Here is a 27,242-nt window from a genome sequence, read left to right as displayed (position 1 = left end):
GAAGAAGAGAAATCTCATTTTCCAAAGTATTAACTAAATGAGAAAGCTGTATATAATTAGACCAAAAAAGTAAGTGGAATGAAACTTTAATGCTATTGAAATCTAGTGAGATGTGTGTGTGTGTGTGTATATATATATATATATGTATACATATACATATATATATATTAATATTATATATATATACAGGCAATTATCTTTTCTCTACTGTCTTTCCAATGAAGAGACTCTGGAAGGGAAATAAGTGCAGGCTCAGGAGATAGCTCAGTGGTTAGGAGTGCTTGCTGTGAAAGCAAGAGGACCTGAGTTCAAATCCTCAGTACTCATTTAATACCCATTAAAAAAGCCAGGCATGGTAGTCCATGCCTATAACTTCAGCCTGGGGAGATGGAGACAGGGGGGATCCTGGGAGACCACCTGCAAACCAGTCTGACTGAAACTTTCAGTTTCAGGGTCAGTGGGAAACCCTGTCTCAAAAAGTAAGGAGAGCAACAGAGGCCCACTCTTGCTTTTGCACACATGGGTGCCTGCACCTGTATGTCCACATGCTTATACTCCACACGTGCAGACAGAAGGAAGGAGGAGCGATAACACAATATTATTATAATCCCAAATTCGAAAGACTGATGCAAATATTGAGTGAGTGATGAATGTACAGTTTCAGTTCTGGAGATAGCTCCGTCAGTAAAACACTAGCCTGACTTTCATCTCTAGGGCCCTCAGTTTTAAAGTCAGGCATGGTAGGCTATCGTGGCACAATCCTTTAATCCCAGCACTCAGGAGAATCTCTGAGAGTTCAAGGCCAGCCCAATCTACAGAGCAAGTACCAGGAAAGCCAGGGCTACAAAGAGAACCCCTGTCTCGAAAAACAAAACAAAAAGCCAGGCTTAGTTTCCAGTACTGGATTGGTGGGGAAGTGGTGAGAAGCCGATGGTTGGGCCTTGCTCGTGAGCCAAAATGGCCAACTTGGTGAGTTTCGTGTCAGTGAGAAACCCTGCCTCAAAGAAGATGACTCCTGGGGAATGAATGAGGTCATTCTCTAGTCTCTACCTGTATGTACATACCATAAACATGAGCGTGCACACGTATGTGCACAAGTGCGCATGCGTGCGCACATACACATTCGCACACACGGAGACAGACGGTGCTAGATGGATGATGCCCTGGTCCTCCGATCATTAACTCAGACCTATCTGTAGGACATGTCTGGAGGACAAGCGCGAGTTGAGCAACTTTTCCCCACGCCCGAGGGTTTTACAGCCTTACCTCGGACAGGAGGTGCTGGATCACAACCGTTAAAGCTTCAAACTTGGTACTGCCGCAGGAAAGAAGCTGCTTGAGGTGTAGGATGAATCCACTTTGGTTTTCACATTTTGTTTTGTATTGCGCCAACTCAAGTGCTCTTTCGGAGGACAGCACATCTGGAGCTGTCTGCGTCTGGATGCACAGGCTCCTGGGGCTCTTCTGCCGGCCCTTCTCAACTGCAAGAGGATGTGCGAGGGTAAATTTTATCATCACCGCCCCACCGGTTCATCAGCAGCTAACTGCACGACATGAAAGCATCTGAACCATGTTCACACTGGGAAATGCACATGGAAGCAGACCAGGATTGATTGGGATCAGGGTGGTGGGAATTCACGACTGTGAAGATTCATGGGGAGCCGAGAATTACGCATATGAACCAAACATATGTAGCAACTCAGGAACATAAAAAATTGGGGGCATAACAATGATTTCATGGCTTTTTACAATTGTGCGTTTGTGAGGTACGGGCGTGTAAGCGTGGGTATCTGAACACCAGTGAGTTCCAGAGTCAGTCAGAGGACAACTTCCCAGAGCTGCTCCTCTTTGACTGTGGGTCCGCAGATCAAACTCAGGTCACCAGGCTGGCCATGCAAGCACCTTTATCTGCTGTGCCTCCTCTCCAACTCAAAGTTTTAAATTTCCTAGTAAAATTGACAAAGAAAGCTGACAGCCAAAGGCCATTTCTGTGTCGATTGGGGGTGGCCTTGTGATTTCTGTCTTTTGAGCTTATTTATGTGATGAATTATATTTATTGATTCTTGTAGGTTGAGCCATCCCTTAAATCTCTGGAGTGAAGTCAGCTTGATCAGGTTGAACGATCTTTTTGATATAATCTCGAATTCAGTTTGCCAGTATTTTATTGGGAATTTCTGCACCTATGTTTATGAGAGAGGTTGATTTGGTATGTGTGTGTGTGTGTGTGTGTGTGTGTGTGTGTGTGTGTGTGAGAGAGAGAGAGAGAGAGAGAGAGAGAGGACTGAACTAGACATTAGTATACTACAAATTAAAGATGTAGTTTTAAATCCCTTTTGTTTATAAACAAAAGGTGAAAAGGTATAATCAAAAAGGAGAGGAGATTTTTAAAAAGAAATCCGATAGCAACAACTACTTCTGACATAAACACAAAGGAAAACTCAAATTATTAAACTTGAGAAGCTCTTCTTTGCTCTTACAGGTTCCTTTTTAAGGACTTGTTATACTGGATGTGATGGCACACTCCTTTAATCCCAGCAGTTGGGATGCAGAGGCAGGTGGATCTCTGAGTTCCAGGACAACCTGGTCTAGGGTTCTGGGCCAACTGGGGATACAGAGCAAGACACTGTTTCCAAATAAATGAGTAAATTTGTTTCGTTTTAATTGGTATGCAAAGTAATAGGTTTCATTATAATATTTTCACAGATAATTCCTTTTAATTTGTAAAAACTTCTTCACAGTTTGTTTCATGTTGGTCCTCCTCCCCTGACCCCCAAACCCCTCCCACTCCCACTCCCCAGAAGTTCCCGCCCCCCTTCATATCACAGGCCTCAGATGCTGCTTCCTTGCTGTGTGTCTGGTAACTGCCATGGTCTTCATTGCAGACCTGTCACTGAGCTAATAAACCATCACATACACTGAAGATCTCACTTTGCCCCACTGAGATCACTGTTAAAGAGCACTATATGCCTGGATACATTGCTTCATTTTATAGTAATGCAAACATAATGTTTCCCAAGTAGTAACAGTGAGTGAAGAAGAACTTTATTCTGAGCACCTCCGTCTACGATACCATTTGGAGACCCTGTTCATTTCCCATGCTGTGCTCTGGGAAATACTTTTCTAAATGAAAATCTTGCTCAGTTTTGGAAGCATTCCAGACTTTTAAGTTGCTCTGGATAAAACAAGAAACAATACTGCTTAGTGTCTGGAAATAAACAGTCTCGGCAATCAAAACAAATCTAAATATAAAAGGAAGGCACATGAAACCAGAAAGAGTAAAATCAATTTTCTTATTGTGATGTGCAGTCCCTGTGGCGCCGTCCCCCTTCTGGGGTGACGAATTTGACAGGACTTTAGAAGCTGCAACCCTTTCCTCTCATTTTTCAGGGGTCACAAACTGTCACCCTGGAGAGCTGGGAGGAAAGTACAGAAACATCTGGATTGTGTTCCAAGAGTCAGTGGTTCTTGATTACACTCAGAATAATATTTAAAAATCAAGTTACATTCTAAATAATATTTTAGTATCAATCAGATAAAAGCGCCCTCACTTCCTGTGGCTGCTTTACATGGTAAAACAAATCTTAAGACTGGATAATCCTCCGTTCTTAACTGAACAAAATCCCCACTGTGTCTTACAGTACCTGGAGATGGGGAAAGATCCAGCATACTTTAGTGAATTAGTTTCTGAGTTGCTTATCACTAAATTGCCATAATCCTAGATGTGGAAATAGCCACAATTGAATAGTACAGAAAAATAATTAATCACTTACTGTATTAATGACAAAAACCTAGACAGTATATCAACATATTCTGTATATCAATTCCTCAACGTTTGCCTTTGAGAGCTACTATTACTATGATGAAATACCATGACCAAAGCAACTTGGGGAGGAGATGGTTTATTTCCGCTACACTTTCCCTTCCAGGAACATGGAGGCCACGGGGGCAGGGGGAGGAGTGCTGCTTACAGGCTTGCTCCCCATGACTTGCTCAGCCTGCTTTCCTATAGAACCCAGGACCCCAGTCCAGGGATGGCACCACCTACAATGGGCAGGACTCTCTCTCATCCATCACTAATTAAGAAAATGCCCTACAGCCAAATCTTATGAGAGCATTTTCTCAATAGAGGCTCCTTTCTCTCAGATGATTCTAGCCATCTCAAGTTGCTATAAAATTAGCCAGTCCAATGTTCTAAGAAATTGTGTTTGGCACTAGCTAAGAACAATGGGAAGGTTTTACTGCTAAGAGCGTTCTCTATTCTCTTCTTTGAACCTCAGTCTCTCTGTAGCTCAAGCTAGCTTCAAATTCCTGAGCTCAAGTGATCCATTGCATTGCCTCAAGAGCTATGGGCAGGTGCTACCCAGGATACCCCCCCTTTTTTATGTTTTCTTTGATCCTTCTGGTACCTACATAGGAAAGCAAAGGCTAGAGCAGATGAAAGGTCATCTCGGCTGTAAACAAACTCTCTGGGATACATTCATTCAGAATCTAGGCCAATGACACAGGCTCTGTGACCCCTCACACTCTAGAAATTAGACTGGATATCAATGTAACTTATTAAAACACAGGAACAAAATACATGCAATAAGCTTACCAGAATACTGGAACTCTGAGTTTGAGGGGTGGCTCTCACCTGCTCCCCAGTATTTCCTTCCCACAGTGTCAGGGATCACACTGGGGCTTTAGGCACACCCAGCACTCTGCCGCTAAGCTACATCCCCAGCCTGAGGTTAATCTTCCACCTTAACATTTTAGAGAAGATAGTCTGTAGGATTCTTGGAGACTTGTAAACTACATAATGAAAATATAGCAGAGTACATGTAAAAGTAGCAATCTTTACCTTCTTGGGCTAGGGACTAGAAGCCAGACAAGATGACATTTTAAAGTATTTTCATGCTTTCTGCCTTTTTAAAAAAAGATGTACTTCGCTTCTGTGCTGTGTGGACATATACGTATACACGTGTGCTCGCAGGTTTGTGTAGCCATGCATAGGCTTATGGAGGCCAGAGCAGGACCAAGTGTCATTATCACCCTCCACTTTATCTCCTTGAGACTGGATCTTCTCACTCAACCTGATGCTTGTGGGCTCAGCTAGGCTGGATGGCCATTGAGCTCTTAGGCTTTTCCTTTCCCCACTGCCCTACCGATGTTGGGGTTACAGGCATGCACAACCATGCCAGATTCTCATCTGAGTCCTGAGGCTCAAAGAACAGTTCTCGTACTTACACAGGAACACTCCTACCCCTAGCGCCAAAAGTGACAGGGTAACTATTATTTACAGAAATTTTAATATAAAATTAAGAAATAAAGAAAATGATTTTCAAAGTGGTTAAAAGAAATTCTGAGCACTTAAGTCCTTACTCAACACTTAACAGGCAAGAAAGCACAATCTACTCAGAATCTTTCCTAGAGCAGTCTAGGCAAGAATTTAAACATAGGGTTTGTTAAGGACTGGAACAAATTGACAGTCAAGGAGGAAATGACACATCAACATTGTTTTTCTAGAGTACACACCTTCCATTGGGCAAGGTACCCTATACCTGGGGCTGGACAGGCACACTGTGACCTCAATCTTTGCTCCACATACTATGCTCCCTTAGGACAATAATCCTACATGGCAGCCAATGACCCAGTTCAAACATTCCTCCCTGTCCCCATTCCTGGTTCAATTAAGAATCAGAGAGGAAGAAAAAAAATCTCCAGTGGTGCTCAAAGCCCCGAAGCTCATATAAATGGGTTACTTCATAACAGGGAAAGCCAAGGGTTTCCCTTGAGTCTTGTGGGATTTATTATTTACATGAACTTATCATAATATGATAAATTTAGCAGAATATGAGGCAAACTGTGGCCACCTATCCTTAAATGCCCTTACATGTTTCATCAGGATGAGGATGTTACTGTTTTGATAATAAGGCTGCATTTAAAAAGATAAACTATTTTGCTTATTATATCTATGAATCTATTAAAAGAACATGATCTGATTTCAATGAATCAATTTCATCTGAAACCTTAATATTATCAACAAAGTAATACTACTGCCACTTCTGACTCATATTACAGTGGATTCAGCGTGAGAAAACACGAACTGCAAAACAAAACTGTTTGTGCACACACTTGTACCAGACGTGGGTCCTGGGACTGAACCCTGGTCTTCAGGCTTGGTAGCAAGTACCTTTACCTGCTGAACCATCTTTCAGGTCTCCCAAAAGTTCTTAATCAAGAATATTTGCTCACAATTCCACAAAAATCAGGGGCAAGACAAAGTTATCTATTAAGTCTTAGCTAGATCAATAAAACAACTGAAGGAGAATAAGAGGCTACAACTTGGAAAGGAGGAAGTCAAAGTATCTATTTCCAGATGATAGGATAGTATATGTAGGTGGCCCTAGAAATTCCAGAGAACTCCTACAGCTGATTGTTTCAGAACAATCTCTTTGTACACTATGAATATGCATTGCATTTATTGGTTCAATAAAGAGCTAACAGCCCATATCTAGGCAGGCAGAAGTTAGGTGTGACTGTGGACAGTAAAAAAAGAGTGGGGGGGGGAGAGTAGAGCCATGAGGAGACATGGGAAGAAGCAAGAGGAACATGCCTTAATGAAGAAAAGTTACCGCCAAATGGTAGTGCTTAGATAAGAAATATGAGTTGGTTTAAGATGTCTGAGTTAATTAGTAACAAGGCTAAGTTATTGGCTGAGCATTTTCAACTAATAATAAGTCTCTATGTCATTTACTGGGGAGTCAGCAATCCTGACAAGAAACCCTACCAACAGCTGATAAACACTTGCAGCAAAGTAGCTAGGTACAAAAAAATAAAAATAATCAATAGCCCTCCTATACACAAACAATAAATGGTCTTAGAAATAAATCAGGGAACCAACATCTTTTACATTAGCCTCAAATAACATAAAATATCTTGGGGGGTAACTCTAACCATCTCAAGTCAAAAACTTATATGACAAAGTCTTTGAAGAAAGATACTGAAGATATCAGAAGATGAAAAGATCTCTCATGCTCATGGATTGGCAGGATTAGCATAGTGAGCATGGCCATCTTACCAGAAGCAGTCCACAGATTCAACACAATACCCATAAAAATCCCAGCACAATTCTTTACAGCTCTTGAAAGGACAATTCTCAACTTCATGTGGAAAAGCAAAAAACATGGGATAGGCAAAACAATCCCGAACTATTAAAGAACTGCTGAAGGTTTCAGCATTTCCAATTTCAAGTTGTACTACAGAGCTATAGCTTAAACAAAACATTCATGGTATTGGCATGAAAAAAGAACACATTGATCAATGGAATCGAATTGAAGAACCAGACATTAGTCTGTACACACCTGATTTTTTGGTAAGAAACCCAGAAATACACACTGAAAAAGAGACAGCAGCATCATTGACAAATGGTACAGGCCAAGCTGGATGTCCGCACGTAGAAGAATGAATATAGACCCATATCTATCCTCATGCACAAAATTCAAGTCCAAGTGGATCAAAGATGTCAATATAAAACCAGATATACTGAACCTGATAGAGGAGAAAGTGGGGAATAGCATTGGCACAGGGGACAGCTTCCTCAACAGAACACTAATAATGCAGTCACTAACATCAATAATTAATACATGGGGCCAGGCAGCAAGGTATCAGCCTATAGAATGGGAAATTATTTTTAGCAACTCAGCATGCAATAGAGGGCTAATATCAAAAATATATAAAGAGTTCGGGAAACTAGATATCAAAAAACCAAATAATCCAATTTGAAAATGTAGCATCAATCTAAGTAGAATTCTCAATAGAGGAAACTCAAATAGTTGAGAAACACTTAAAGAAATGTTCACTATCCTTAGCCATCAGGGAAATGCAAATCAAATGTGCTTTGAGATTCCATCTTAGACCTGCCAGAATGGCTAAGATCAAAAACATAAGTAGCTGTCTATGCTGGTGATGATGTGGAGCGAGGAGAACACTCCTCTCTATTGCTGGTGGGACTGCAAACTTGTACAGTCACAATGGAAATCAATATGGCTGTTTTACAGAAAGTTCGAACATGATCTACTTCAAGATCCAGCTAGACCCCTTTTGGCCATATACCCAAAGGACTCTTCATCATACCACAAGGACACTTGCTCATCCATGTTCATTGTGCCTTTACTCATAATAGCCAGAAACTGGACATAACCTAGATGCCCCTCCACAGAAGAATGGATAAACAAAATGTGGTTCATTACTCAGCTATTAAAAAAATAACATAACATTTGCAGGCAGGCTACATATACTCATAACCATCCATTTCCAGGGCATCCAATGCCCTCTTCTGACCTCTATGGCAAATAGGCATACATGGTACACCTACCTGTATATACATAAAATAAATACATCTAATAAATAATTAAAAGATTAAAAAAAAACAGGCAGTGGGGGTCACATGCCTTTAATCCCAGAACTCGGTAGACAGAGGCAGGATGGTGAGTTCAAGGCCAGTCTGGTCTACAGAGTGAGTGCTAGGTCAGCCAGGACTGTCTAGAAACCCTGTCTAGAAAAACAAAACAACGAGAGAGAGAGAGAGAGAGAGAGAGAGAGAGAGAGAGAGAGAGAGATTTTCAAAAGGAAAAAAAAGAAAGAAAAATTTGCAGGCTAATGAACTTAAAACACACACACACACACACACAAAACCATCCTGAGTGAGGTAACCCAGACCAGAAAGATAAATATGGATATTAGTCATTAAATAAATGATAATGAAGCTGCAATCTATAGAATCAGAGAAGATAGGTAAATGGGGGGGGGGGGTTAGGGGAGTATATGAATTCCCCTGAGAAGGGGCAATAGATTTCATGGGCAGACCAGGGACAGGTGGGGATGGTAGAGTGGGGACCAGGTAGGGGAGATAGGGTGGAGGAAAAGAATATAGGAAGAGATGGCTGGAATTGGGGGACATTTGAAAACTTAGTACAGTGGAAGCTTCCTGGGCTGTGTGAAGGCGCTCCTAATGAGGACTCCTAATAACAGGAGATATGGAGTCTCAACAGGTCACTGCTTGTCACTAGGCGAGGCTGCCAGTGGTGGGACTGGGTTGCATTCAGTTGAGCTGTTGACTAAGAAGGTCCCATAGTAATTCTCAAACAACACAGACTATTGCTAAGACAATAGGGAGCATTCACCCCTAATTCCTAGTGTCTTTGGTGTGGGAAGGTACTCTGCAGGCTACAGAAAGGGAAACATAGACACCAACCTTTGACCTACCAACTGTTCCACCTGCAAAATATGTTAGGACAATGGTGGCATAGAACTTTTGGGAGTAGCCAAAAGTTCAGATATTGGTTTGAGTTAAGGACCACTCCAGGAGAGGGAATTCATACCTGATGCTGCTTGGGCAACCAAGAACCAAAGACTAGATAGCCCAGAGACCTAGGGTAAAACCAAACATGGCTGATCTTTTTTTTTTAAAAAAAAAAGTATCAAGAAAATGACTCCTAGCAATATTCTGCTATCCTTATAGATCAGTGTCTGATCCAGTCATCATTAGAGAGGCTTTCTCTGGGAGCAGAAATAGAACATATGCAGAGACACACAGTCAGACACTACGCACAGAGAGAGTCTAAATGAGAGGTCTCCACCAAATCCCTCCTCTCAGAGATCAGGGAACCCCCCACCATCAAGGAAAAGGAGGCAGAAGGATTTTAAGAGCCAGAGGGGATGAAAGATACCAAGAGAACATGACCTCTGAATCAACTAAGCAAGGTACATATGAGCTCACAGAGATTAAATTAGCAAGCCTGGGACCCACAGGGGTCTACATCAGGTCCTTTGTGTTTAATATTATTACAATCAACTTAGTATTCTTGTGGGACTCCAACTGTGAGAATGAGTGAGTCTCCGACTCTTGTGCCTGCTCTTGAGACTCATTTCCTCCTGTTGAGTTGCTGTGTCCAACTTAATATGCTTTCATTTCGTTTTATTCTATTATGTTCTGTCACATTGTTGTTATCTCTTAGAAGCCTATTCTTTTCTAATAAGAATGGGAATGGAGTGGATCCAGAGAGGAAGGGAGGTGGGGAAAATGGGGAGGACTGTGGAGGCGGAGAGACCTATAATTGGTGTATTCTGTATGAGCAAAGAATCTATTTTCAAGAAAAGAAAAAAATGAGAAAGAATTAAAAAAAATCTGCTCACTTGTAAAACAGCTAAATAACTAGTCCAAAGCTTTAATTTATCATCTTACAGAAAAATAAGTTGCTCCGTTAGATGAATGCCCATCTCATTAATTAAATACCTTTAGAGGGGGGCTTAAATTCAGACTCAGAGCCGAACCATTACACAGAACAAGCCATGCATTTATAGAATCTGCTTGATTCCCAAGTTGTTAAATCTCAGAGAAAAGACCCATAAGAAAGTGTCCAGAGTTCCATGAAGCACAAAAACTACCTATGGATGAATCTATTTTTCCATAAGTGCTGGCCCACTCACTACCACTCATTACCACCCACTACAACAGGGGTAACCAGGGATGGGGGAGGGGAGGTATTGGGGACCCAGCAGGGCTCATCGCAGAGGATAGCACTGCTCTGGGATGCAGGAAGACAACCTGAATGCCTATGAGCATTCAGCCATAGACAGCCAGACAATTTCCATCTTTCTTCACTTTTCTCAATCCCACATCTGAAAGTTCCAACAGGGATACCAAGTATTTGTTTTCGCAGTTGGTGTCTCCTTGGCATTTGATGGGATTTTTGTCAGACAACACTCCATGAAACTAGAGTATTATAATGAGAATCAATGAAAAATATGTTTTCTAATATAGATGAGCATCCAGATACGCCATGCTGTTCATTCTATAGCCGTCTATGGAATGCATCCTAACAAACTGGTCCTGGTTTTTAAGAAACCTGTGCAACAGACAGAAGTATGTCACCAGTCTTGAAAGTATGATATATGACATGATATAATATGATAATAAGATGCTGGAATCATGGACACACAGTGGGGTGGGAGTGCATGTTGAGAATGTCCTAGGTGCAGGGGCAGAGTTTTAACCAAATCTGTCCATGAGACAGATGGATAAGTAAAGGAGGTAGCCAGAAACTGAAAATAGAGCCAGAAACACATACACAAAGGCATGACTTGAAGCCCCCAAGGCCTGTGCAGCTCGACACAATTGTCAGTCCCAGCCAAAGTAAAATGAAGCTGCTGGGAATATAAACAGGAGTGAGGGCACGGGCATGGTGCAAGACTTTATCATGCAGGAAACAGAAAGCAATGCTGTGAAGGGGAGGAAGACCTAAAGGGGCAACACCAGAGAGGCAGAGAAGCCAGGAGGGAGACCCAAGAACAACAGATCCCGGGTCCATGACAGTGAGGACAGGCAGGAGAGAATGGGTTTACAAGGCAGAGCAAGAGACAACCAGTAAAGGCCAGGCATCCGCCTGGGAACTGTCAGGCTGACAGGCAGAATGGGGGCAAGGGCAGGAGGGGAGGAGTGTGGAGTGGCTTGTGGGGAAGGTGTTAGAACCTTCTCTCACACCCTGCTCTCGAATCTCCAAAATTAGTCCGTCCTAGACACACCTGTTCTTCCGATTAATCACCTGCCATGTAATTCTCCCAAGGTGCAATCAAGCCTAAAGATCGCCTGGAGACTGCCCCCAACACACAGGACTAGGCACACAATCTGGTTTTCTCAATTTAGCAGTGGTGGTAATCTATGCAACCTTATCAAAAAATTTTAAATCATCACTTATGTCAGGAAACATTAGCTTAATCATAGAGTTCTCTACATATTCGAAGATGACTGAGTTTGCAATTCCCCTGCCTCCTTTTCCAGAATACTAGGATGGCAGTCATGTGATACCATGCATGGTTTCTATAGTGGGGATTGAACCCAGTGCTTCAGCCAGCCACCTGATACCATGTCTTCACTCTGCTGTCTCTACTCTCTGTAGCCATAAGTTCAATGAAACCCTTCTGTTAAAAGTTGCCTTGGTCGTGGTATTTTATCAAAACAATGGAAAAGTAACTAATACAGTACTTAAAAGAGTTCTTAGTATTAATTTTCCCCAGAGCTACATAATCACAGATAAGGGCTTCCAAGTTAATCAAAAGTACAGCAGAAAAGAGTATTAAAATTCCAACTGCTGTCTTTTGACCTCAGATCACAAGCAGTGTGCACACACTATTTTTGTTTTGGGTGGGAGAGGAGAAGGGGTCTTGCTATAGCACAAGCTGATGGTTATCTCTCAATACTACCTCATTCTCCCAAGTGCTAAGATTGCAGACGTATGCCACCATGCTTAGCTCTGCACACACTGCTAGTAAATTAGCTCTAAAATATCCTTTAAAGTGACAGAGCACATATTATTAGCGTGTTTTGTCTGTTTGTATTCTATGTAGCTCTGTCTGTCCCGGACCTTCCAATGCAGACCAAGCTGGCCTTGAACTCACTACCTGCCTCTGTCTGCTGGGTGCCAGGATTAAAGGCATGCACCACAACCCAGGCATTACACGTTATTTTAATAGTGATTCTCTATGCTCTTGGAAAGTAACCGTCAACGTGCTCAGCGGTCAGTGAGGTCATCAAGATGGCTTCTTCAAGGAAGCAAAAAGAAGATGCAGATAGACATTAAAACAATAAAATATGGTAGCGCTACATCACTGATCTGTTATCCTTCGGTCTGGCCTTTTATGAACTCTACAATAACCCTCTTTTTTACATAAAAATTGATGTATGTATGCATACGTACGTACATACATACATATACACATATCATAATGTGTATATATGTATATATTATGGAAACTGTAATGGCTTCATTGATACCTATTTTGGTGTTTGAGGAAAACATTTATCTTAAAAGTACACGAATAGCCACCATAAATGTTCCACTAGTAAAATATTAAGGGCATAAAAGACACATCTGAAATGCACAATACTTTTCTCAGTGTGTTATTTTAAAATGGAAAGTATTTCAAGTAACTATGGTCAAACATTAAGACTTTGTCCAATAACAAAATAGCTTGAAATCTGAAAATAGTTTTTGTCAACTTGACACAAACTAGGGTCACCTGGGAAGAAGGACCCTTAATGAGGAATTACCTCCATCAGATCAGCCTAGGGGCATGTCTGTGGGGCATTTTCTTACTGTGGGATAATCCTTCTATATACTGTGAATATATGTTGCTCTTATTGGTTGATAATATAAAAGCTGCTTTGGCCTATAGCAAGGCAGAATATAGCAATGTGGAAAAGTCAAACTGAATACAGGGAGAAGGAAGGGTGGAGTTGAGAAGATGCCAGCCAGCTCCCACAGAAGACATGTTAGAACACAGGTAAAGCCACGAGACAAGTGGGAAAGCATAGATTAATAGAAATGGGTTAATTTAAAGATAATTTGCTAGTAGGCCGGGTGGTGGTGGTGGTACATGCCTTTAATCCCAGCACTTGGGAGGCAGAGGCAGGCTGATATCTGTGAGTTTGAGGTCAACCTGGTCTACAGAGTGAGTTCCAGGACAGGCACCAAAGCTACAGAGAAATCCTGCATTGAAAAACAAAGACAAAAAACAAAACAAACAAAAAAGGTAAGAGCTAGTTAGGAGTAAGCCTGAGCTGTTCCAGCCAAGCATTTTGTAATAATTAATATTAACCCTCTGAATTTAAAAGCAGCTTTGGGACAGACAAACCACAGTTTACATCAATTGCTAATTGATACAACTATCCCAGTTCACTGTCGGCCGCTCCAACGCTTGACAAGTTGGCCTGGCTTGTATAAACAAGGTAGATGTTGGCAAGCCAGGGAAAGCAAGACAGTAAGCCATGTTCCTCCATGGTCTCTGCTTCAGTTCTTACCTCCAGGTTTCTGCCCTGACTTCCCTTGGTGGTGAACTCTAACTTGTAAACCAATAAATCATTTGCTCCCAAGGGTGGTTTTGGTCAGAGTTCTATTATACTAACAGAAAAGCAAAGTAAAACAAGTGGGATTATTACAAATACTTAACACCTAAACCGACTTGTATTATTTTGGAATCAAAAAAAAAAAACAGTAAGGTCTGTTATAGATTCCATTTTATAAATACAGTTCTTCCCTTCATTCATAAGTGACCAGCGAATCAAGCACTCCATTTCTCTGTTCTCTTTCAGGTAGAGTAGTCGTGTGAATGAGACCTAGCTCGAGAGATTGGCTTCAGGGATCTGGAACCACCTTCTTCTGCATTTCCTTTGCTTGCTGCCTGAGAAAGGCACCCATAAGGGAAGGGATGAAAGACACAGCAGAGACACCTCTCTTGACTGCAGGGCCACGCACAGTAAACATAGCTCCTACTCAGGGGGTCATGTCGGATTCCCCTCTGTATGCTGTTAACGTTCTACTGCCATTGGTTAATAAAGAAGCAGCTTTTGGCCAATGGCTTAACAGAATATAGCCAGGCTGGAAAAGACGTAGAGTAGGTGGAGTCAGAGAGACGCCATGTAGCCACTGCTGGAGACAGATGCCAGAGGGTACCTTCCTGGTGGGCCACAACCGCGTGGTGATACACAGATCAATAGGAATGAGTTAATTTAAGATGTAAGAGCTAGCTAGGAACACGCTTAAGCTATTGGCCAAACAGTATTGCAATTAACAGTTTCTGTGTGATTATTTCAGGTCTGGGCAGCCCTGAAACGAGCAAGGCGCCTCCGCCTACAAGGGGGAGGTGCAGTCACTTCCTCAACTGTCTCAACTTCTTTCTAAAAGCAGTTTTTCAATGTGAACAGCCAATACAAGGGCATAATTTGATGAATTACACTGTAATTGAACAGATTTCATTCACATGCTGTGTAATCAGAATTGTTCTCTTTCGTACTGCCAGGTAAACACATATCTTGTACTAACACTGTTTTGCTCTCCCTTAGGACTTCTACGGCTAGCTATGCCCACCCCACCCCTGCTCCAGCACTGGGATCCACATCAGGCCTTTGCACATCAGGCGAGCATTCTAGCAACAACCACATCCCCAGAGCTGCCTGCATGTCATATGATATTATGAACAGTGTGTCTCCTTACTCCAGATAGGGCATGCCCCAAGCACAGATCAAAGTAAGGGTGCCACTGAAGTCCAACTCAGTGAACCCATGGGGTTTCGCTGAGGTTACTGAGAGGAGTAAGGGTGGGAGGGGTTGCTTGCAGGGCCACAAATGACTCAAAAGGCAGTTGCATCACCATAAGCCACTCCAGCATGGGTGATGGCTGATAACAGCGGTGAACCAGCGGCTCGTAGCCCAACCAACAGGCAGCTCAGTAGGTGGGGGAGTGTCTTTGCTAGGACATTCAGCTCAGCTGCTTCCGCCTCTTCCAGGCAGCGGTGCTTGTCTGAGAGCATCTGCTGAGTCCTTACTACTTCTATAAACGCGAGGAGGGAGAAACCTAGCGCATCTGGTTAGTTTTAGGGACTTCCTGGGTCTTAGAGCGTCCCCCACTGGAGGGAATGTTTTAACGGGGAGGAAATTGCTACACAGCACCACAGCACGTATTTTTTCAGTTCATTAGCCTGGCGAAAATAACTCAAAATTTTTAGGGTGATTAACTGCCTTCTCATGCGACCCAGAGAGCATTAAGTATTTGAGGATCAAGCAATACAATCTGAGTAATTAGTACAGCTTTATTTCTGCTTAAAAGAAAAACTGAACTGAGAGGCAAGCAGTATTTATACTTAAAGATGTATTTCCCTTATTGTGAGTCATCATAAAATTAGGACCAGTGTACTGTGATTAAAAACTCAAAACACACTTAACTTAGCTTAATACTTTGCCAAGAAATACCCTTGACAGAAACGTGGGACTATCAGTGAGGTCATTCCAGACTTTCAGGGTTCCTTCCTCATCCTGAGTCTTCATCCATGTTCAGCATCTTCTTCCGGCATTGCACAAGATCCCTGCCAGAGTGGCTTTCTCTCCCAGCCCTTATTTACAGAGAGAAAAAAAAGCCATCCCTAATTCAGTGGCACACATGGTCAATATTAGCTCACCACGATGCCCAGTGCCCTGTGTGCTTGTCCCAGGCTTTGACCAGGGCTTTGTTCCCAGCCTCTCTCTCACCTCACTGTTCGCCCAGAAATATTACAGTTCTTTCCTTTCTTTGCAGGAGCCACCTGCTTCCTCACCTCTCCAGGCTTTCAACACGATTTTTCTCTGCCTGGAGCACATTTTATTTATTTCTCAGCCAGCTCCACTTATCCTAAGAGCTGACGTAAAAGACACTCCTGGAACACCTGGATGAAGGTAACAAGAACCTGCCAAGAACCACCTAAGGGCCCAGGCCACACCCGACATGATTACCCTTCTCCTATCCAATTATGGGTTTAAGGAAGGCAAAGGATTGTGTGGGACCTAGGCCAGGATATTTTCTCAGCACCAAGCCTTGTACCTGGCATATGGCACAGGCCCAACAGATACTCATATGTGACATGAACGAATTGATCTTGCAGTTGGAGAAGCCTGTTAGAATCAGGGGGAAGCTGGTGGCACAGGGCAAATATGAAGCCCTCCAGAAAGTTCTATCAGAGGCTGGCTGCACTGACAGGACACGGTTGGTATTTTGTTACTGTGACAAATAAGAGCAGGCCTGCAGATGTAGTTCAGTGGTGAAACAATTGCTTAGGAAGCATGCGGTCCTCGGTTCGATCCCCAGACACTCCCCACCACAAACAAAAGAGCAAACTTCATCCTAAGCGCCCGAAGGAAGATGACCAGAGTGAAAACAAGCAGGGACTCCAAGGGTGGGGTCTTAAGTTGTTATAATCAATTGTTGAGGATGACTGAGGATGAATAACAAGATGAGTCACCGGTGATGGCCAGATAAGAAACATGATGTCATTCAGAGACATAAGCCAAGGGGGTGAACTGGATTCGGGTGGTGGTGAGCTGAGGTTAGCTTCCAAGGGTAGCGTCATGGGACGTTCAGAGTTTTAAAGCCCAAAGCTAGGAAATTCCTGGCATTTGAGACTTGGAAGGCAGAGCATGTGGAGAGCAGAGTGTGAAGCCCAGGTAATCATACCCACAGTTGCAGGCAGAGCCAATGCCATCTTACCCCTGTACTCTTAGACTCCAGATCACCCCATCACTAAGGCCACCAACGGTGCTTCCTTCACTAAGAACATAAACAAGTCAGTGCTTACATGTGTCTGCGCCCCAGACATATCGGTGTAAAACAAGGTGGGCTTGTTCAGTGATACATGCCTTCTAGGTCTAAAAATTATGACACTCAGCAAGTGAATTTTAAAATACTGGTATAAATTCAGAAAATGAGACATGACAAAAACACCACCATTAATTAAACTCTGGTCATTAAGGTCTCGTGCCTTTTGCTCAAGCTGTCTGCTCCCAACAATCCTAACGCCAGTAGAACAAACGAACCTTTGTTCACTCAAGCAATGAAATGTTTTTCGACTATTAAAAGAGTGGGGAAAAGGCTGGGTGTGTGGCTCAGTGGCAGCTAAGCAGGTACAAGACCCAGTCCCATCCCCAGCACCACCCCCACACACGAAAGAACGAAGTACATCAACATCAAACTCATATATTAACCTTACAAAAGGCCAGCAATAAAACATTTACCAAGCTTTCCATTCTGCAGAACAAATGGGGCTATGAGAGACCTTTGTGTCTGGTTAAAGCACTATAGGAAAAATAACCAAGAAACCATGACAGTGAGAGCGCTGGGGGAAAGGGCAGGAAGTGCCACATTAGGATGATACAGCATCCTAAAGACTCTATTACTATGAACATTTATTCTTTTAGTAATTTCATACGTGTGTATAATGTATTTAGATCATATCACCCCCTGCTCCCTGGCTGTCTTTTTAACTTAGAGCAGAGGTCTACATTACTTTAACAAGTATTAAAATTACTTAGGGCTATTTTGGACCATAGAAAATATTGTCGATCTAAAGCACACTTATTTGTGTAGGTAGGGAATAGGGGAGGCACTGGAAAAGCTGGGGGAGGGAGAGGAATGAATAGGATGAAAATATATGTTATAAAAACGAACAGCATCAACAAAGCACACTTGTAGTTTTCACTTTTCCATGTATCTGTCTTATTGTTGGGATGCAGGCAATTAAAGTCAAGGCCTCAGCAGACACCGAGCTCAACCCGTGGTCCCCACCTCTTTAGTTTTAGGGCTGAAGGAATTACAGAGGTATCTGTGCTGAGAAAGGAGCCACAGCTGACTCCAGCTTCCTTCCTTTACCTTCAGCCATCAACGCTAGAAGGAAAGGCCAGCCAGCTTAAATGTCAGGTCAAGGGGAGTTATGAAACAAGGAAGGGATACTAGGGAAAAAAAAAAAATCAAGATTATCCCCCAGAGAAGGCATGTGCCTCTGGGAAAACGAAAAGCAGCCAGCAGAAAGCAATCACCAGGGACGGCAATGAGCCAACAGAAAAACAAGAGGTACACAGGAAACACACACATGGCATGGAAAACTCATGCATTCACATGCCCATGAGGCAAGCCTGTTAAAGCAGCAGCCGCAACAAACTATAAGCACACTTGAGCCATTACAGAATGAAATCAACTTAATTTGCCACCATTACAACCGTTAGCAAAAGTGAGAGGCAGTACCAGTAGGCAATGCAATCTGAACGCGAGCAGACAGCTTTACATATGCCTGAAGGGATGCACTGAGGAGATTTCCATCATGCACAGAAAAATGAAAAGCAGCTGCAAACACAAACATCAAGGGTAATATTTTATGCCCACATTTGCTTTTACAAGAAAGACCGGAAAACTAAATTTGTGGTCCGCTTATTGGCCCTCCACAAACATCAGGGTGGTTTTAAGGGTGTTTGCAATGTGGAGATCTATTAATCTCAGTGACAAAATGGCAAAATAAACCCACAGCGATCCATCTCCTTCCTCAGTGCAAAGAGAAATCACCTTAATTTGCACATATCCTATTTCCAAAACTCATTTGAAGATAGACGTGAATTAACAGGTGTTGGTCTTTACAGATTTGGTGGCAGAGAAGAGCAGAAAGTTCCAAGGCAACCACCCTGCATCCATAAACACAGACAAGCCTACAGCTGCCTCCACACAACAGAAGTACCCTCCCGCTCAACACAGGAGGAAACAGCTTATTGTTTGTTAAGCCTCTCAGTAAAGCGAGCTTTCTCTCCAATTATGTCTCCATAGAAATCTGAGAAGCATTCGCGGGCTCATCAGCACGTCCCTCCCCGACGCAGCTCTGAGCAGCGATCTGTGCACAACCAACCTGTGTGGAAAATGACAGTGCTTTTCCTGAGCCCCGAAGGAAGCCGGAGGTTTCGCAGCAGTCCTTTGGCAGTGAGGCGGACGTGGATGGTGGATAAGGAGAACTTGGGAGACAACAACATGTCTTCGGAGCAAGGGGGAGGACTTCACAGGGGACGCAGCTTCCAGGGACCATCACATGCTGTCTTCTTTCTAACTCAGGACTCTACCAGGCCAAGAGATACAGCCAAAGAAAAACACGCCTACATTGCTCAGGTCAGGCCACCCAGAGGAGAAAGAAAGCCAGAGCTCCTTATCCCGGGGCTTCAGGCTTCCGTTTGCACTCCCAGATGTAGCTAAAAACAATGCCCTGCGTCTGAGCAAGAGCTGTGAGGAGCAGGTCCGGAAGCAAGCAGCCTGAGTTACATCACACTGTACATGCCATGGGTTGTTGTGGTTCCCATCAGGGATGAGAAAGGGGAGGAGAAAGTGGGTGGTCTCAGGAGCTTTATGTAACAGCCAATGATGTCGCAGATCCAGCCACTCTTGGAGCAGGGTTAAGGGAAATTAACTGCCTCGTGTGCCTAACGTCTGTTTATTAACTAGGCAAAACAGAATAAGATGTTCATTAAAACAATTTGTGAACTGACTCGACTTTCTCAGTGGCACAGGTTCACACATCACCGCTGTGCCTTTTCCAGGCATTTTACCTATAAAGTTATATGTAAACCTGACTGCTTGGATTAAAAGCAAGCAAACAAATCGAAACCTCCAAGCAATAACCACTTTCAATCTTTCGCAAAGAACCTGCCTTGTTAGCCAAGGACAGGTTGTCAAGGCAGAAGCGCTCGTTCTCACCGGTTAAGGACCTCACAAAACGTGAAAGGTTAGTGCAGGTTCTGTATCAGGTCTGTTCCGAAGAATAAGTAAATAAGACAGAAAACTTAAACCCTAAGCCACTCATTAAATGCTGTTGAAACTGACAAGAAGCAATTATCCTTTTAAAAGTCCTTCCTACAGCATCTGGGAGTTGAGGACGACAAAGGAGAAGAGGAAGGGAGACTAGCAAGACTCATTCTCCTCACTTGTACCCCACACCCCATCACGTCAGAGGACGTCAGCAAAACCAGTAACCCCCAGAGGGTCCCTGTGGGGATGAACGAACACACCTACACCCCATCAATCTCCTAAGTGAACCATGTCCATGGCAACAGAAGAACCAATCACCAAGGACTTAGGGTCAAAGAACCAGACCTTTAATTGGCATTTTACCTGTGTTATATCACATGTTATTATTTTTTAAAAGTCTAAACCCTTTCCCCAAATTCTGTATATTTAAAAAATATTGCTATCATAAAAAACATGTTTCAAAAAACCCAAGATATCAGTGATCATCAAAATTATAAACTGAATGATGAATATTATTATTACAAATAGATATAACACCATCCATATAGTCAAGGATGTGGTTTTGTTTGTTTTTGTTTCTGGGTGGGTTTGGTTTGGGGGAGATTGTTAACAGAAAGCGCTAAACTATCCTGTCAAAGGAAAATCCATTAGCATACACCACCCAAAGGACGACACAAGCAACCTACTCATCAATTAGTTATAGTCGTTGAACATTTTATTTTAAAAAGAAACTGGAGAAATGTCTGCTCCTCCAAAGGACCCATGTTCAGTTCCCAGCACCCACATGGCAGCTCAGAAATGTTTGTAACTCCAGTCCCAAGGGATCCAAGGCCTTCTCTGGCATTTTTCAGACATCATTTGTGCATCTCGAGCACAGTCATGTGTGCAAGCAAAGCACCTGTACACACAAAATAGGACAAAGTGACTTGAAGTACACTAGCATGAAGCTACCCCCACACATGAACCATTAGCCCCTCCCCCTAAAAGCAGCAAGAACCTGAAATAAAAGAAATAATGTCAATGGAAAGGAAAGCCCAAGTCAAATGTAGCTGTTTGTAAAATGCCCCCATATAAAACGCCTGCATACAAGAGTCCAAGTCTGCTCATAACAAGCTCAAACTGCTCAGTTTCAATTCTTTCCCAAACATCCCCTGCCCCCTGGTGGCCAGCTAGCATGAGTGCAAAGGAAAAAGGTGCGGGGTGTTTTAAAGGATCCGCAAAAATCTCGGCCAAGAGGACAGGAAAAGCAAAGTTTGGTACTTAAGATGGAACAATTTATAAGGATTAAACTTTAGTTGACTTTTGTTGTGATGCGGTTTGGGGTTTGTTTTGGGGGGGGACTTTGTTTTTTGAACAGCAAATTTCTTAACTGCTGAACCATCTCCATAGACTTCATTCCTCCCCACCCCACTACCCCCATTTTAAAGAATCCTGAAAAGCAATAAAAAAGAAAGTCTTGTCCTAGGCGCATTCTGGTCATGTATGCCCTCAGGCTGTGCTCTATGCAATGGCTCCTAAATCTACACTCTTGTGCAGTGTGTACATCCTATTCTTTATTCGTCATCGACTAGATAATCGCATAAAGAAGAAGAAAAAAAAAACAGGCCAAGCGGAAAGTGCACAGTTCTAAGTCAGCTAACATTCTTTTTTGTGTTTCTTGACTGTACATATTTTTTCCCAGTCTAAGTTGTTTGTGTGCATCTTCTATTACTGTAGCAAGAACACAAAATCTACCCTCCACAAATTTTAAACGCATCTTAACAATGCCATAACTACATGTGTTGTAACAATACCTTAACCTTTCATAACTGAATCTAACAGCAACTTCCCATTTTTTTGGCAAGCACCTGCCAGTGCCCAGAAGCCATTACACCTTTTCCTGCTACGATGCCGACTACTTAGATACTGAATGTCAGCAAAGTCAGCAAGACTTCCCACCTCTTCTGTGCACTGTACGCCTGTGCATTGGTGCCTGGGAATGATGCACGGGCCACGGTGTGCACGGCAAGGGCAGAGGACAACCCTCAAAGGTCAGTCTTTGACATCCGTTGTTTGAGCCAGGTTTTTTCTTTCTGCTGGGTGTGCCAGGCTACCTGAGCCACGAGGTTGCAGAGATTCTTCTATCTCGCTTCCCATCTCCCCATGAGAGTGCTCAGACTACAGATGCTACAGATGCTGAGCCATCTCCTCAGCATCATTTCCTTTGCAGGCACTGTGAATAGCATTCCATTGTATGGACATATATTTTTTCTCTAAATAGACATTCAAGCTGGTCTTACACCCAAGTTACTGGGGATGATGCTGCATTTCACTTTGATAGAGCAGCCCTCATTAGGCATATGGCTTGCAGGCAGTCCCTTCCGTCTTGCAGGCCACCAACCATGCTACTGTCTGTCTGTCTGTCTCCCGTGATCTGCAGAGGTTTGCGTTTGGCATCGTCTCACTTGTCCAGGTTTGCTTGTCTTATGTTTCTGGTATCAAGTCAAGAAACCACGACCAGCGACAAAGCCATGAATGCCTTCTTTCATTTCCTAAGAGTTTTTCAGTTTCAAGTCTTCTTTTAATGCATTTTGAGTTGTTTCCTGTGTATGAGGCAAGATTTACTTTGGCCATAGACATCTGGTTCTCCTCACACTGTAGTTCTCCCACTGGGCATTTTTGGAAGTGTTGTCAAAGCTCAGTGGACTGTATGTCCATGGGTTTACTTCTGGACTGTTCCATGGCATTGGTCTCTGTATTTAACTTTGCGCCAGCACACTATCTTTTATTTACAAACCTATAGACTGGAAAACAAGAGTTATGATGTTTCCAGCTTTGTTTTCCCTCACAAGATTGTTTTTGGATCTTTTTGGGGTCTTATTTGGTTCCTCATGAATTTTACACACTGACTTTTTTTTTCAGTCAAATATATGCAATGAGGACTTGATAGAGTTGTCTTAGACAATAGGCCCATATAACGTCCACTATTGTGATGGCTCTGCTCTGTCTTGCTCATTTTCAAGAAGCTACAAAGAACAAGCGTTGTAATGTCTATTTTTACCAAACAAAGCTCAAATCATGTGTGGTCATCATTATTAATCTTTCCTATTACACCTGTGTTCCCAGGAAAAGCCTTCTCTAGTCAGGTATATATTTAGGGCACTTTTATTCGTTTCTACATTTAAAACCATTCTGTCTGAAATACGTTCATATGTCCTGTGTGAAGAGACCCACTAAAATGATTCATTCTTCCTAGTATGAATCACTAAAGTTTTCAAGTATCTAAATGGTGCTGCCCTTTCAGCATAAGGGCAAAGTCAAGATCATCACCTTGCAATAAGGAAAAGACGGCAGGCACACAGTGTGGCAGCATAGTGTCCCCTCCCCAGAGCAGGTCTGCCGCCCTCAACCACCTCGCGACAAGGGAGAAAGGAGAGGCAGAAAGCCACAGGCTATATTTACAAAATGGCACAGAAAGAACAGGTGTTTCTACTTCCAGGGCAGACATCATGGCACCTGACAGGGACAGCGTATAAAACAGAGAACTGGATAAACCCAACTTGGATGCCTATGGTATCCCAAACAGCTCCCATGAGTTTTGGAACCACGGTAATAATAGCATGATGTAGTGCATGACATTTATCACAAACAGCAAGCATGTTTTATTTAGAGTCAGTGTTGCCTAGAATCCCACAGTGTCATAGCCTTTAAATAAATCACAACAGCTAGACCCCCAGGAAGGTGGTTCATAACTTTTGGTGGGTTTTCCCACTCGCTTTGAAAATTTCAAGGAACACACTCAACATTTGCGTGGGGGGAGGAGGGTCGCCTCTAAAATAAATCCACAGAAAGTGAAACAAGAGCTGCCAACCTTGTCAGCCCTAGCAGCAGGGTTAGCTACCATCTAAGAACCTGGGATGAAAATATTCTACACGGTCAAAACGATTCCCGCACTGGGATCTATCTGCTAAACGTTCCCATGCTGCCAAAGGAGAAACTTGAGCTCTGGAGGGACTTAGCAAGTCGCCACAGTCAGGCCACAAATAGGAAGTGGAGAACTAAGATTTCCACCAACGCCCAGGCCTCTCAAAGTCATTCTCATCTGTCCTTTCTCGTCTTCTGAGGTAACGGAATTTCTTTAAACTGCTAAACTGAAATAACGATAGAACATTTCAAATACTATTTCATCTCTCTCTCCCTCCTCAAAAAAAAAAAAAAGAGGCTGGAGAGAGGGCTCGGAGCTTAGAGCAAACCCTACTCTTTCAAAGGACCTGGGTTCAGTTCCTAGAACCTACACGGTGGCTCTCAAATGTTTGTCACTCCAGATCCAGAGGCTCTGATACCATCTCCTGGCTTCCCAGGGCACTGCATGTGTGTGGCGCACTGACAAACATCCAGGAAAAACACACGGAAGATTAAAAAGTAAATCTGAGCTTGACCACAACGTGGAGCTTGGTGAAAATAGTGTGGGTATCCGAGTAACTACAATGTGCATGGGTTTTAGTTTACTAATACCCTTTCAAAGAATCTGTCACAATAAGATCACAGAGATGTTCGTAAACAGTTCACAATGGAATCATTATGAATGTGAGCTATAGAACCAACTCAAACACCCAAGAGGTGACTTGTTACTGCACATGCACCGGGTGACTCATTGAAACAGATCTCTTGTGTGGTGTGTGACAAAACGTGATTTCAATCGTACAAGTATTTTTACTTCAAAGGCCACGCGACAAGGCTCTCTTCAGGCTCGAGCTAGCTTTAGGTCAGCCTTGAGTTGTGAAAATAGCCAATCACTGTGCTGACCCCTGGGGAGAAGCACAGGGCTCACAACTGCATCCTGTGCTGACGCTGTGAAGGCCTGGATGTCAGCTCGTTTACAGGCTGCAGCGTGGCCTTTCTTTTCTCTGGTTTTCTGTTCTGTGTGCAGTGGGCTTAGGAGCCGCCTGAGTGTACTATCACTGTAAGATAAAACAAGAACATGCTGGTAGCTCACAGCTGACTGCAGTCTTGCGTGTCATACGTGGGAATTTCATTGAATACATTTTATAAAAATCTATGGCTCCACAAAAGGGAGTATCAGACTCTCAATGTAGTTAAATGTGTTTAGGTTGTAGGCTACCTTAGAAATCTACGTCTGAACAAGGGGACTTGGAGGGGTGTAGGGATAGCCAGGAAAATGGAAAGACGCCAAGCTAATACAAGGGGTTAAAAAACTAAATCTTAAGAAAATTTTACAATTAAGGATGATCCTATTTAAAATAACATTCATATTTGAAGAATTCTTTTTTATGTTACATGAACCATATCTTAAAAGTCATTTTAAGCTAAATTTATCTTTATAATAAAATGTGATCTTCGGTTAGAAGGTTCAATCATGTTTCCCAAATGCCTGTGTCATATATGCAATTATTTAAATTAAATTATTTAAAGCCTAAATTTTGACTTACAAGCATACCAGTGAACTCATTATAAATAAATTCCAGTATGTTTAATCATTACTTTTCAAATGAAAAGACTTTTATCATTCATGCTTAAAGTGGTCACTTGCCTGAATTAAAAGCTGTAAACAGACTCTTTCTTGAAGGACCTAGAAAGTGAAAAAAACATAAAAACACATGTTTTATTGGAAATGATACTATGCATGACTCAAGCCAGTTTGCAAATAAGAGTGGTTTCATTTTTTTCAAAAGCCCTCTATTAGCCTGTAAATTTTTGGTTACAGCTAATCACTGAGAAAATCCCAAGATGCAAACAATTTTATCAAGCATATTTCAAATCTAGATGTTATTAACAAATGAGATATTTACAATATTAAGAGTGATATGCATTAGTCAAGAACAAAGGATCAGTTTTCAAAAGGACAGGACATGGTGTATTTTGCAGTCAAGGAAAAGTTCATTTACAGTTTAGTTTGCTTATTATTTACTCTCGCATCTGAATCCTGGGCCCCACAGACTAGGAGAATGCTCCACCACCGAGCTGCACCCTGGGCAGGAGAAACATCTTTTAGCAATACTGAACGTATGCTTTGCCTATTCTACTGCATATAGGAAACAGGCTATACTTTGTGAAAGAGGGCTGCCGGTGTGTGCCTTCCCAAGGAGCTGGGAAGAAGAAATACCCTGGAGCTTCTTCTCCGGACTGATGTAATATAACATGCAGCAAGGAACAAAACAGGTAAACGCTAGCAGAGCTAGAAACATCTGCGCTTGACAGCAGATCATGGTCAAGTGAATAGCCATCTATAGATGACATAGTCCATCTGCGGACCTTTAAAGAGATGATAATCTCTTAAAAGTATGTAGCCATCATAACAGGAAAACATTGGCTCGCTCTCAGATAAAGCCTCTCTGAGACACCTGCAGACTCAATGCAGGCCTTTTCAAACACTGGTTTGCCCTGCCCGGCAGCCATCAGAGGGGCCTCTAGTTGTCCTCTGAAAGTCACCTCAGGATCAAAGCTCCATCGCGGGGTTTAGTTTTAGTTACTATTGGGGATGGTGCGGAGATTAAAAATCACGATTTTTTTTTAAAAAAAATATGGTTTATTAATGCCATCCTAGCAGGGGGGCACCTGATGCCTCAGAGCTGTATATAAGACAAATAAGAACCCAAAGGCACAATGAATAACCTACCCCTAACCAGAACTCACCCTTCAACCCAGTAGAAATTAAAAAAAAAAATGCTAAACGTAGACCAGGTCAGTAACCTCAAGCTATCACTATCACATGATCTTTTACATATATGCCAGCGTACATACATACATACACACAAAGTTGAAACCACTGTGCTCACTTTCCTTGAAACAAAACAAAACAAAGAACACCACGCTTATATGAAGAGGAAACAGAGGGGATGCCGTGGTGGCTGCTGGCTGCTTTTCCAACTTTCTGATATAAATATGGGTCTCATTCTTCCAGGTCAGCAAGCATTCAAGGACCAGTGAGCAGAGCTTGTCATGCTCTCGGCTGTGACAGGGCTGCATGGATGCACTGCAGGCCAAGAGTGCATAGATACAACACACTGTACTCTCTCAGTGGACACAGAGACTGCAAAGTGAATGGCACAGGATCTTCAGAAACAAACAGCCGAGAGAAAAGAGGAACAGGGTGGCAGGTGACAGACATGAACCGCAGGCATA

The 27,242-nt window shown here is 42.7% G+C and overlaps 1 protein-coding gene across 5 annotated transcripts in view; it reads right to left on the bottom strand.

Annotated features, from left to right (window-relative positions):
- Window positions 1-27,242, bottom strand: part of Mtus1 (microtubule associated scaffold protein 1) — a 140,115-nt gene that overhangs the window by 32,440 nt on the left and 80,433 nt on the right. For 4 of the 5 annotated variants that reach the window (XM_087901032.1, XM_087901031.1, XM_087901030.1 and 1 more), the window contains 2 exons: window positions 25,651-25,689; window positions 1,267-1,481 (listed from right to left, as the gene is read on the bottom strand). In XM_087901032.1, the coding sequence (XP_087757158.1) occupies window positions 1,267-1,481; window positions 25,651-25,689 (254 nt within the window). Of the gene's footprint in view, window positions 1-1,266; window positions 1,482-19,233; window positions 19,654-25,650; window positions 25,690-27,242 lie in introns of those variants that run through there. The other variant, XM_048441723.3, reaches the window with a different exon arrangement.

This window comes from Myodes glareolus, chromosome 23, assembly GCF_982192425.1.
Source record: "Myodes glareolus chromosome 23, mMyoGla1.1, whole genome shotgun sequence".
Lineage (NCBI taxonomy): Eukaryota > Metazoa > Chordata > Mammalia > Rodentia > Cricetidae > Myodes > Myodes glareolus.
This window is presented reverse-complemented; position numbering and strand designations above follow the sequence as displayed.